The sequence below is a fragment of the Petromyzon marinus genome, chromosome 11, assembly GCF_048934315.1.
Source record: "Petromyzon marinus isolate PM22_M1 ecotype Great Lakes invasive population chromosome 11, UKy_Petmar_22M1.pri1.0, whole genome shotgun sequence".
In the NCBI taxonomy this organism is placed as follows: Eukaryota; Metazoa; Chordata; class Hyperoartia; order Petromyzontiformes; family Petromyzontidae; genus Petromyzon; species Petromyzon marinus.
The window spans coordinates 5810249-5823007 of NC_133677.1; the positions used below are offsets into that span (position 1 = coordinate 5810249).

Genomic DNA, 12759 nt, shown 5'->3' on the forward strand with positions numbered 1-12759 from the left:
TTTTCTCAAAAAATATCTGTACATATGGCCGAGTTGATGTGGGTTTGTAACCAAATTAACTGAAATATGCCTGATTCTGTCAAAAATAAAGCTTTGCACGGTTGAGATTGGGTAGTGCTTGAATCGGTGACCACATGCACAAACGCTTGTTATGGGGCTTTCATGGCCGAAAGGTGGCATCATTGGGCAGTGCAGCAAAAATCCCGTTGTCCTGTACTTTTGTGCTTCCCCATGTCTTTGCTCCCCACCTTACCCAAACCGCAATGGCCGGTCTGAAGTATGGTCAAATAATATCCACAACTCACGATGTGGTCTGGCCCTCATCCAGCAGTGGATTGACAACAGGGCTGTGCATTTATGTGCATTAATATGCATGATGCCACACAATGTGAACAATTCTTTGTTGGAATGTAAGCATTGCAACTTAGGCTGGTAAATAGTGCCGACATGTCCTTCCGTTCTGGCAAGCAGCCAACTTGATTGCAAATCACAAATGTTGCTTGGTGTAAACATTTGCCCCAAGCAAAACACATGGCTTTAATTGCTTTGTTTTTTCACAACGAGAATTAATTTGGGGCACTTACGAAAGGTTATGGAACGAATCGCACTGAAGTTAATCACGTACTCTCTGAACATTGAAACGCGTGAGTTTATAATGTTCAAAGATTACCATTGATTTAGATTACAAACTTTATTTCATTAAAGGAATGCAGTAGGTTCTGTTTTTGTTATATTCCCAAAACATTTCTTTAGATAATGGTGAGTCCTTTGTGTGCATATTTAAATATCCTGACATTTCCCAATTTGTCACTTTTTGGGAAAATCAGTTTTCCTTCATTAACTAATGTAATGTAATGGCAGCTGCTTTAATTAACACAATGTCTTAATGAGGTTTTCTTTTTAATATATCAAGAGTACAAGAATAAAAGTACTATAACTCATTAAAAGGGGAGTCTGACAAGTGACACTTTGACCAGTGTTATTCTAAATGTTAATACAATCATATGTTCTGAAAATAAGTGCTTCGAATGATGCTTGCCTGGAAGAGAGAGAAGGAATACATGGATAAGAGAGTGCATAAGGTAAAATACATAATCCAAACTTTAAAAAAGCAAGTGGATTTGGGCAGGACATGTCACTCCCAAGGGATGGTGGAAAATGGTCAAGATTAATAAAGGAGTGGCAGCCATGGGATTAAAAGCATCTGAGATACGTCTTCACGGGAGATGGAGCAATGAAAACAGCTCTAGTGTAGTTGCTTGGTGATTACATTTTAGAATCATGAGATGACAGCAGTTTTGGAAGGCCTTGATTCTGCAGGGGATTGAAATGTTTAAAAACAGGAAGCATGAAGTTACATTTTCATTAAAATGTGGAATGTTACATTACCTCCTTTGATTACATTTCATGTATGCTTATTGAATGCTTTGCAAAATATATAGAACCGTGCTGTACTTGAACCTTTTGTTATACGTGTGTGCATTACTTTTAAATTCATTCTTGCAGGTGGCCAATCTCGCCTGCTCCCTGTCCAGCAATGAGGAAGGAGTGAAACTTGTCCGCATGGCAGCACAGCAAATCGAGACATTGTGCCCTCAGGTTAGAATGTGTGGGATTGCATATAATGCCTACTTTAATTTCCACGTTAACATTAACCCTTTCATGCCACGATAAACCTCTCAATTTAAGATGAAAAATCTGTGAAACGTTTGCCTTATTATAACATGTGCTTGAATGCTTTCAGCGCCCAACTGTTTAACCTGTTTTCACATATTGCCGACTCCAATTATCCAGGTCATTAATGCCGCACTGACTCTGGCTGCCAAGCCCAATAGCAAGATAGCTCAAGATAACATGGATGTGTTTAAGGAGACTTGGGAAAACCAAGTTCGACTCCTCACCGAAGCGGTAGATGACATTACCAGCATTGATGACTTCTTGGCAGTCTCTGGTAAGCTGCTGTTTATTTTGACAAACCTATTTATGTATATTGTTAGATTTGCGTTCTTCTGTTAAGAACTTTCAAAATGAAACTTTCATTTCATACAGTCATTTATTTTACTCGTTATAAAAATAACTTAACACTTCACGTATTTTCCAACTTTATTTTGTGTGGGATCTCAAAACGAGCCATTTTATAAATAGATAAATTAACCTAATTAAGGCTATAAACATAGACCATGGTGACATAGAGGTAATGGATTGCTGTGACCTCAATACTTCATGAATAAGACCAATAAAATTACCCTGAAAGGCAAGGGGCAAACCATTAATCACGTACACAAAATTGCTATTTAGGTCCACCCCAGAAGTCAGCTGTGCACATACACAACTTAAATATGTATTGGATAAATATGCAGATTTTCGTTTTTTAATCTGTATTATACCTGTACATGTTTGTGATAGCACATGATATGTGTATTTCATTGAAAAGCCCAGTGATCTGTGAGCTTCATTGCAGATGAAGGTCTCATTCTTTTAAGGATGTACATGGGATAACCCTTTTTAATCTTAAGATCAGCAGGTACTTTGCAGCTTCCAAATTTATAATTACAAACCGATGCTTTGCAAATTGCATACCTATGATTGAATAAAGTATTCTATCACGAGTGTGGCACTGGCTATTTATAGCCAACTTCAAATGTATAATTGCTTTGTTACTTCTCGAGTGATTTTTTTTATCTCAAACAGGTGGAATGCATGGTATCTTTTATGGAGTAGATGTGCAATGTTATGGATGGCTGTATACAACAGGATGCAATTTATCTTGCTTTGAAGTATTTGTAATTCCAATAAGGGATTGGTTAAATAATGTGTGGATTATCTGTTACAGTGACAGTCACATCATTGCGTTTATCAGCAGGATTCTGTGGATAGTCCACTGCCTACATTATTTTGTCATTGACATTTTCTGCGGTTGGCTTTTTTCAGAGAACCACATCCTAGAGGATGTGAATAAATGCGTGATGGCACTGCAGGAGGGCGATGTGGATGCCTTGGACCGCACAGCTGGTGCCATTCGTGGCCGCGCTGCACGTGTGGTTCATGTGGTCAATGGAGAAATGGAAAATTACGAACCGGGTATCTACACTGAGAAGGTGCTCGAGAGCACCACCATGTTGGCTGACAGCGGTGAGTGCTGTGATTAATTTAAAAGAACAAAGACACTCCTGATATGCCAACAACTCCATTGTGAAAAACCTGATTATTGAAATACTGTATATGAAGTGTTCAATTATGCATTTACTGTCGATGGCCTATTACTTTATGACGTGGTTCAGTGTTTATAATGAATAATGAATCTTTATTTAATTTGAAGCCTTTGTTAATTCACTGCTGGCTGCTGCATCGGTCATAGTTGGCGTTTGATCATACTTCACCACCCTAGACTGTTGGTGAAGGGCAGAGGTGGCCCATGACATTTTCAGATATTCACTTCTGATGTTAGCCATGGCTTTAAATTGATCTCGAATAATTTAGTTCATAGCATAGTGGGCAAACCACTATTCATTTTATAGGTTGTACTTCTTTTGGGCATATCTTTTTTGACAAGAATTAATATCAAGTACAATATAAACCACAGTATCACAGATTTTCAGAAAATATCCCATTAAAGTTATATAGCATTCATGTTTGTTTGGTTTGTGAAGTTAGTCATTTCCTTGAAATGGCTGTTATTTATAATTCATCTGTACTTTTACTTCAGTGGATTGCTGCCATTCTTTATTGAGAAACATGTTCACAAATAACCATCATTCCTTTTCCCAGTGATGCCAAGATTTGCGGAGCAAGTGGAAAATGCAATAGATGCTCTAAGTTCAAACCCTTCAAGGCCCGTGGATGAAAATGAGTTCATCGATGCTTCTCGTCTGGTGTATGATGGAATACGTGATATCAGGAAGGCTGTGCTTATGATTAGGGTACGAAGTCATGCGATATGGATTCATTTTACTTTTACATTGTCCTTTATATTTAATATCCTCATGGATTGTATTTTACTTTGCATGTAATTGTAGCTAAATCGTTTTCTGTATATGCCGTTTCCTTGAAATCGTTGATTAACTTGTTGCCATTTATTATTGACAGACTCCTGATGAACTGGATGACTCTGACATGGAGGATGAAACGGAAGTCCGCAGCTATACGAGTGTGAAGACTGAGAATGATCAGATCATTGAAGGGAGTGCTCGGGTAAAGCGTTAACTTGAAAAAGAATATAAATCACAATTCCAACGTTGCTTCATACAGCCTGCATGAAAGTGATACTTTTGGCAATGATGTGATAGACCAGGCATAGAACTTTTCTAGAACTCCATTTTATTGTTACCACACAAATAAGTTTGCTAATTTTTATTGCTCTTGAGTTTTTTTGTATTATAGGGAAGAGCTGTGTCCACACTTTCATGGAGTGTGATCAGCAAAGTGATGGAAAGCTCTTGTCATTGCCCTAGGACATAAAAGGTCAACCTGGTGCATTTTAACTAGATGTCAGTCGATTGCTGCAGCAACTGCACAAGGTCTTTTTACTGATGTATAATGCTGGCATGCATCATGACAGTCTATTCACAGAAGTGTCCTCCATGTCAAATGAGCTATTGTTTTTCAACCGTGCCTCTGGCAACCTGTTCAACAGCAGATTATGTAAAGTATGATGGGTCCTTGACAAAATAGTAATGGTTTCACCATTAACATTCTATCTCTTTAAGATTACTTGTATTAATAGGTATTAAAATATTTCCATATTAATGTAGTACTTTATTATGAGTTTTACCTTTTACAGTTTGTAGTTTAAATTCAGTGGGGTGGTTATTATTTTTAAATGTATTATAATACGTGTTTTTTTTCTTCCCCTGCCATTACCATCCCTCATGGTCCTGTGATGCCACCATCTATCTCCTTGTACATAAATTGCTCTAATTTCAGCACATGCACAGTGGTTTTCTCACCAGGATATGTTTGCTCCTGTGGTTACCATTATGATACTAGCTTTACTCTTTGGTTCTATTCGGTAAAGTCACATAGGTAAAAAATAATAAAACAACAAAAATCACGACGTTTCGGCCACAACACAAGCGGCCTTCATCAGGTGAAGGGATCAGGCTGTTTCGAGGACAGCGCTGGAGTGAAGCACAGCCACGCTTAGACCGCGACCTTTAAGCTGTGTGCGAGGAAACAAGGTGCCTTGACAAAGGAATTAGCATAAACTTTAGCATTTGATTAGCCGACTTATCATAGAGGTGGTGTAAGTGCGGGTGCACATGCCGTTTGGCGCGGGGGAGTTTACCTATTGATGGTGTGAAAAGGGAATTTTTAAGAGCTGTGAAAGTTTGGGGTACCACTACTTGAAAAATATACTGTACCATTGAAAATTAGTTTAATGTTTGGTTCGATTTAGAACATCTTTCCAATGGTTGCTTAATTTGAAACCATCTTCTCGGTTGAAATTGTGTTTGTAGATCTGAATTGCCTCGTGAACAAAACTCTGATAACCCGTGGGTTTGCAAAGAACCTTGGTATTGGAGAAAATTATATCGTGATCACCCACAGCGTTGTAACAGTGATCAGCTACGGCAGAAGAATTCATTTTGCCGTGTTTCAAATCTGATTTGTGCTCGCGAATTCGGTCAGAGACATGTCGCTTTGTCTCCCCGATATAGCAATCACCGCAGGTACAACTCAATTTGTAAACCCCAGGGTACTGTAGGTCAGGAATGACATCCTTCACGGATGGGATCAGATCACGAATTTTGTGTACTGTATTGAACCGGACCTGGATCTTGTGTTTGTTTAGAATTTTGGAAATCTTTTTAGTAACGCCTGCTATATATGGTAGTGTGATGGTTTTGACCGGAGTATCAAGTGGTTGTTTCTGTATGGAGGGAGAAACAGCTTGGCGGATGGTACGGTCAGAGTAACCATTCCTTTTGAGGGCCAGGTGTACATGTTTTAATTCACTGGTCAGGTGGTATTGGTCCGAAATGCAATGAGCCCTATGGTATAAAGTTTTGATGAGAGAATTGTTTTGGGCTGGGTGGTGGTGGGAATCTGGTTTCAAGTAGGAATCTGTGTGGGTGGGTTTCCTGTAAACGGAATACCCCAATGAGCCATCAGGTCTCAAACAGAACATCTAAGAATGGTAGCTTGCCATCTTTCTCCACTTCCATGGTGAATTTGATGGCGGGATGTCTGGAATTGATGTGGTGTAGGAAAAGGTTCAGAGCTGGGAGGCCATGTGGCCAAATGACGAAAGTGTCATCCACATATCTCTTCCACAGGGAAGGTCTGAGGGTGGAAGTCTGGATGGCGTCTGATTCAAATTTCTCCATGAAAATATTGGCTATCACTGGTGACAAGGGGGATCCCATGGGGGTACCCTCATTTTGTTTGTAGAAGGAGCCATTCCAAGTAAAGTAGGTATTGTTGAGACGGTGCCTAACCAGTGCAGGTGTATCGGGGTCTAGTCCATGTTGGACCAAATTTTCAATTATTTCAATGGTATCAGGTACTGGGACCTTGGTGAACAAAGAGACCACATCGAAGCTGACAAGGATATCGTCAGGGGACAGTACAACGTCTTTGACCATAGAGACCAATTGGGCTGAGTTAAGTACTGCTGAGGCGGTCTTGCCAGTGAAAGGGACCAAGGTATCTTGACAGAAAACGGGCTAGTCTATAGGTAGGGGAGTTGATCGTGGATACGATGGGTCGTAGTGGGGTGCCTTCTTTATGAATCTTGGGAAGACCATAGAATCTAGGGGGTCTTGCAGCAGAAGGTTTTAGGGAGGGATGTTTAGTTGGGTCGATTAGGGAGGTCGAACTTGTGATGATCTTGTTGGTTTTTATCGCTAAGCTATTGGTAGGGTCATTTTTAATTTTTGAGTAACTTCTATCGTTGAGCAGATTCTGGATTTTGTTGTATTAATCTTTATCCATAATTACAGTAGCGTTGCCTTTATCGGCTGAGAGGATGACTATATCACTTCTGTTTTTTTAAATTCGCGAGTTCAGAGCGTTCATTTTTGCTGATGTTACTAATGGGTTTCTTAGCATTCTTAAGAATAGTGGTTATTTCAGAGATTTGTTCACAAGGCAATTCAGATCTACAAACAGACACAATTTCAACCGAGAAGATGGTTTCAAATTAAGCAACCATTGGAAAGATGTTCTAAATGGAACCAAACATTAAACTAATTTTCAATGGTACAGTATATTTTTCAAGTATTGGTACCCCAAACTTTCGCAGCTCTTAAAAATTCCCTTTTTACACCATCAATAGTTAAACCCCCCCCCCCCCGCGCCAAACGGCATGTGCACCCGCACTTACACCACCTCTATGCTAAGTCGGCCAATCAAATGCTAATGTTTATGCTAATTCCTTTGTCAAGGCACCTTGTTTCCTCGCACACAGCTTAAAGGTCGCGGTCTGAGCGTGGCTGTGCTTCACTTCAGCGCTGTCCTCGAGACAGTCTGATCCCTTCACCTGATGAAGGCCACTTGTGTTGTGGCCGAAACGTGATTTTTGTTGTTTTATTATTTTTTACCTACGTGACTTTACCAAATAGAACCAAAGAGTATGGATCCTTGCAGTCACGAAAGCTTCAAATCTAGATACCAGCTTTGTCCATTGGATCAATCGTCCCTTCTTTTTTGGCAGTCAATATGATTTGTCTGATGGGCATTTATTCTGTGATGTATGTGCTTGAGTTTCTTGTTTTCACTGAAACGTTTACTAGGTAAATTTTGACTGAAAACATTCGTGACTGCAGGAATTCATATTATTGGTTGTTTTTCTCCACCTGATGAAGACCGCGTGTGTTGCGATTGAGACGTTGTGGGTTTTTTGCTTTTAATTTTGATCTTTTAGTAAAGTCACATAGAATAAACAAAAATAGATGCAAAAACCCACGGCATTTCGATCGCAACACCCAACGGTAACTGCTTATAAGGGCATCCAAAGTGAGTGGGCCCAAGGACGAGTGTATATTGCAGTAAATCTGAAATATTCAATAGAAAAATGTATCGGCGCATGATTATTAATGGAGGGGGGGCGGTGCCCCATGTGGAGTGACGTCACCCGCTAATGGTTATTGTGGAAGGGTGTGGCATGTGGAGTGATGTCACCCGCTCATGATTATTAATGAGGGGAAGGGTGTGGCCTGTGGAGTGCACGATCTTGTGCGGTAGTGTATATTTCCACGTGGGCATGAATATTAATTAATGGGGGGGGGGGCTCTTTCAGTGACGTCACACACGGATGTAGCACTGCTGCATAGATTTATTTTTGACCGTCACTTTCTGTAAAGAAACATCATTTGAAGAGACTTTGCGTAATACATTATTTCATTTAGCTCGACCTTTGCGTTCGTGTAAAAATCCACCAACTCATGAATATTAATGAGGGGGGGGTGGGCCTCATGTGGATTGACGTCATGTGCAGGACACATTGTTGGCTCATGAATAAGCGGTTGCATTTGGAGGCTTGTCCTCTTTTCTCTCCGCCTGATGAAGACCGCTTGTGTTGCGATCAAAACGTGGGGTTTTGTTTGCTTTTATTTTGAATGTATTTTAATTTTACTTTACTTTTATTTTCTATCTACGTGACTTTACTGAAAGAACCAAGAATATATTATTTCTTGGTATATTACACCTGATAGTTTTTGACGTACGTAATGTCAGGTTCTCATTACAAAATAGGCTTTTTGGTTTCGACCAATATAAAATGTACACGATTGTTGTTGGTGAAAACTGACGAAACATGTGTTTTGGTAGTGCTTTATGTGATTGTCTCGTTTGGTGTAGATATTTAGGCACCTTTGACTTTTTTTTATTAAGCTCAAGTGTAAACTGTGTGCTGCAATCTCTTCGACTTGTCCAGGCCCTCATGGCTCAGCTGCCCCAAGAGGAGAAGGCCAAGATTGCTGAGCAAGTGGAACGCTTCCAGGAGGAGAAGAGCAAGCTGGATGCCGAGGTGGCCAAGTGGGACGACAGTGGCAATGACATAATTGTCCTCTCGAAGCAGATGTGTATGATCATGATGGAAATGACTGACTTCACCAGGTATTGTAGCCCTGCCAGATATGATGTTTTTTTTTTACTTTGTTTTTAAGTCTGTTGCAAGTGCTTTTGTAAAGAACGCATCATGCTGTGAAATAAATTTAATATTTTGTTACCATGTAACTTTAATGTCGGTTTTTGGTATCTTAAGTTTCACACATTCTCTTGTTTTAAAAACTGACAAATGTAATACTTGCAAATGCTTCGTCTGTCAAGATACGTGGTGTTAATTGAGCAACACAGTATTTTTAACAGTAATTCAGGGAAACAATTGGAGGATAATGGTCATCAAAGCTGTAATAACGAGTTTTGCACCTTGTTTGAAGTAAATTTCATAATCATTACCCTTAATGCCTTTTAAATTTCATGTGGTGTAACCTCTTTCTTACCCAATGGCTTTCCATCTCTGGTGCAGAGGCAAAGGGCCACTGAAGAATACATCCAATGTCATTAATGCTGCCAAAAAGATTGCAGACTTGGGCTCTAAGATGGACAAACTTGCTCGTGTTATTGCTGACCAGGTAATTGCAGATCCTGAGACCCTAAAGTGCATGTGGTTGGTTGTTTCTGAATGCATGCATGTCATAAAAAATATAAAAGCATTGTATGTTGAATTCAATTAATGGTGCCTGTTGAAATTGTGTTTTATTTCCTGGACAGTGTCCAGATTCAGCTTCAAAGCAGGATCTTCTGGCCTACTTGCAGCGCATTGCCCTGTACTGCCACCAGCTGAATATCTGCAGCAAAGTAAAAGCTGAAGTTCAAAACATCAGTGGAGAAGTTGTTGTTTCTGGGGTAAGACTCCTAACCTGCATATAAAATGTTTGAAAATCTTTGCAGATATTTCTTTGTCTGCTATGGGCAGAACATGATTCATGCTCCTTGGGAATTTGAGAAGTAATTATTTGATTAAGGCATCTGTAATGTCTTATTTTTACCATCTAATTTCTTTATTCTGCTTATAAAGTTTTGTTTTATTTATTAACCTAAATGTACCAGCATACTATTTGCACAATTTGCTAGAATTGTAAATAATCAGTTCTCATATGCATGTTTTGATGTATTTATCTTGTTGGCTTAAGAACTAATTTTATTTGAACACAGGCATCTTAACATTCCTAGTCAGCAGTACACATCACTTGAGGCTTTTGTGCATTCATTTTCATCTCTGAACTCGTTACATGTCTGTGTATTCCTCTTCAGCTGGACAGCGCAACATCTCTGATTCAGGCAGCCAAGAACCTGATGAACGCTGTTGTACTGACTGTCAAGGCCTCCTACGTGGCATCCAGCAAGTTCCATAAGGTGCAGCACACCAACATCAACTCGCCGGTTGTGTCCTGGAAGATGAAAGCACCCGAGAAGAAGCCGCTTGTGAAGCGCGAGCGGGGTGATGACGTCAGCTCGCACGTCCGTCGGGGCTCGCAGAAGAAGCATATCTCGCCGGTCCAAGCCCTCAGTGAATTTAAGGGAAGAGAAACGTACTAGTGTGGCAACAGCGTGCAAAGTTTTCTCCCCTGTTTGAATGACTTGGCTGTGGTGTGTAGGTTAGGTTGTTAGCAAACTTGTACATACAAGTTTTTTTTTTGGTTCGCAAACTTGTGAGTACAAGTTTAGTTCAAGATGATTTTTCATGGCTTCAAAAAACATTTTCTCATGTGAGATATAAATCATTTTTAGTGGCTTGACATGTTGAAGCTATTAATTTTACCAAGATAAGTGAAATTATTTTACTCGGTGGTTTAATAAAACGGTTACTATTGTTTATCATTGCAAACATCTTTTCTACTTTAGTTTTGGTTTAGATTGGGTCACCTTAACCTAAATGTGTCTTGTATATTGTATGTGATTTTTTTTAAGTGGGTGAATTTTATTGGTACCCATGGCATGAGTCATTTTACTACATTAGCTTTGAAAATGTCACAAATCAGAAATGTTCGTGTTAATGGCAATTTTAACCCATTTTATACATCCAGATTAATTTATATTCTATGATTTACATTTTTAGTAATATATAATATGCCAAATTCAGAAAATTGTTATTTCTTTAGGTACCAATAAAATATTGCCTGGATGGTTTGCAGTAAAGTTTCTACTCAATCCTACACAGCTTGTTTTAAAGAAATATGATTACTAACAAAAGTAAAAGTGAGTACTTAAAGGAATTACATTTCCAGGCATATTAATGTCTTTAGGAGTGCTCTCGGTTATTTCATATTGCTAGAAATAGATTGGTTTAATGTGGTTCATTAATGTCCAGGTAATGACTACGCTTGCTATGAGTTACAAATCTGTTATAAATGGCTAATGCTGGTATGTTTTCATATGGATAAAATGCACATAGCATCCAGTGCAAAGGGATTTTTTGTGCAAATAGATTTTGAAGTATTCATAGTTTGGCCGATTTGAACACTGCATAAAACAAATAAGGTTAATGCCCTTTCATATCAATGAATGCAAAGTAAAACGAATCAAAGCACGGTGTTTAACCATTCGGTCTCTGATGCATTTAATGTTTAGTTATGAAATCGGCTCAAATCTAACAATATATCAATAGTTATAATTCCTTTAAGTTTTATACTGATACACTTCAAGTACATCAAGTGAAGGTTTTTTAATACTGTAGTTTAATATTTTGAAGATTTTGGTTTAGGTTTCATTAACAGTACTTTTAACAGTACAATTGTGTTTATCAACCTATTAACATAGTGCTTTGGTTTTTAAAGTAATGTTTAGGTTTTGAGCTTTTTCTAATAATTTGATGCATTTTTCTGATTAAATTCATTTTCATTTTATACTGTATGCAAATAGCTGCCAATAGATAAAAAAAAAGTTATACTGGAAAATAGGAGTTCATTCATATTTTGTATCTGGTATTTTAAAGTGTAACAAAGGAAGTTATGTGGTATTTATGCAATCCTAAAATATAATCTTCATCTACCGACTGTGCTTTAAAAGAAAAAAAACCTTAAAATTTCTTATTTTCCACATAGATATAAAATAGCTACAGTAACTAAGTATAGTGAAATGTCTTGTAATTATTATGGTGCATGGTTATAGTGGTAGAGTTGCAGTGAGCAGGTGATCTGTTGTGTTTTTTATTCAGCATTAGTATTTTTGATTTATTTGCTTTTTAAGTGCATGTTCTGTAGTGTTAGAAATGTCTTATTTTACCTTACTGCTATGTAATGAATAATCACCAATAAAGTTTTAAGATGGGCTAAACGATGTATTTTTAAGCACGTAGAATTGTCACTTACCTGCAATGGCCATTGGCATCATGCTATACATGTCATGACATTTCAGACAAAAGCACATGCAGCCAAAACATTTACAAGGGTTAGTGCACAATGTACCAGGTGACACGAGTTCAGTTCACAGCCACGCCATGCATCAGTGGTGAGTGAAATGTGAACCATTCCTGCCCTACATCTCACTAACCAATACTGACTCGCGTGGTGAATTATGGCAAAACGATGCCACATGTTATCGAGACCTTCAGCAATGGACTGGCCATGGTGAAAGTAAAATTGAATAAGGGTTAATTATATACACCCGCTAATCTGAATCAACTTTGTCTCCAGTGTTTTAGGGGCAAGATGGATTGGCATGCATTTACACGAAAGGCTTGGTGATATTTAATCTGTCATTAAGTAGAGTATGGAGAAATGCTTAACTGATATGGAAACGAGTAGACTTTGTTAG

The 12759-nt window shown here is 38.6% G+C and overlaps 1 protein-coding gene across 3 annotated transcripts in view; it reads left to right on the top strand.

Moving 5' to 3' along the window:
- Positions 1-12282, top strand: part of LOC116941299 (catenin alpha-2-like) — a 32924-nt gene extending 20642 nt beyond the window's left edge. For all 3 annotated transcript variants that reach the window (XM_032952204.2, XM_032952202.2, XM_032952203.2), the window contains exons 11-19: positions 1507-1599; positions 1795-1951; positions 2932-3132; positions 3769-3920; positions 4087-4191; positions 8876-9057; positions 9470-9575; positions 9715-9849; positions 10258-12282. In XM_032952204.2, coding sequence (XP_032808095.1) covers positions 1507-1599; positions 1795-1951; positions 2932-3132; positions 3769-3920; positions 4087-4191; positions 8876-9057; positions 9470-9575; positions 9715-9849; positions 10258-10542 — 1416 coding nt within the window. In that variant the 3' untranslated portion in view covers positions 10543-12282. The remainder of the gene's footprint in view (positions 1-1506; positions 1600-1794; positions 1952-2931; positions 3133-3768; positions 3921-4086; positions 4192-8875; positions 9058-9469; positions 9576-9714; positions 9850-10257) is intronic.
- Positions 12283-12759: the final 477 nt, after the last annotated feature.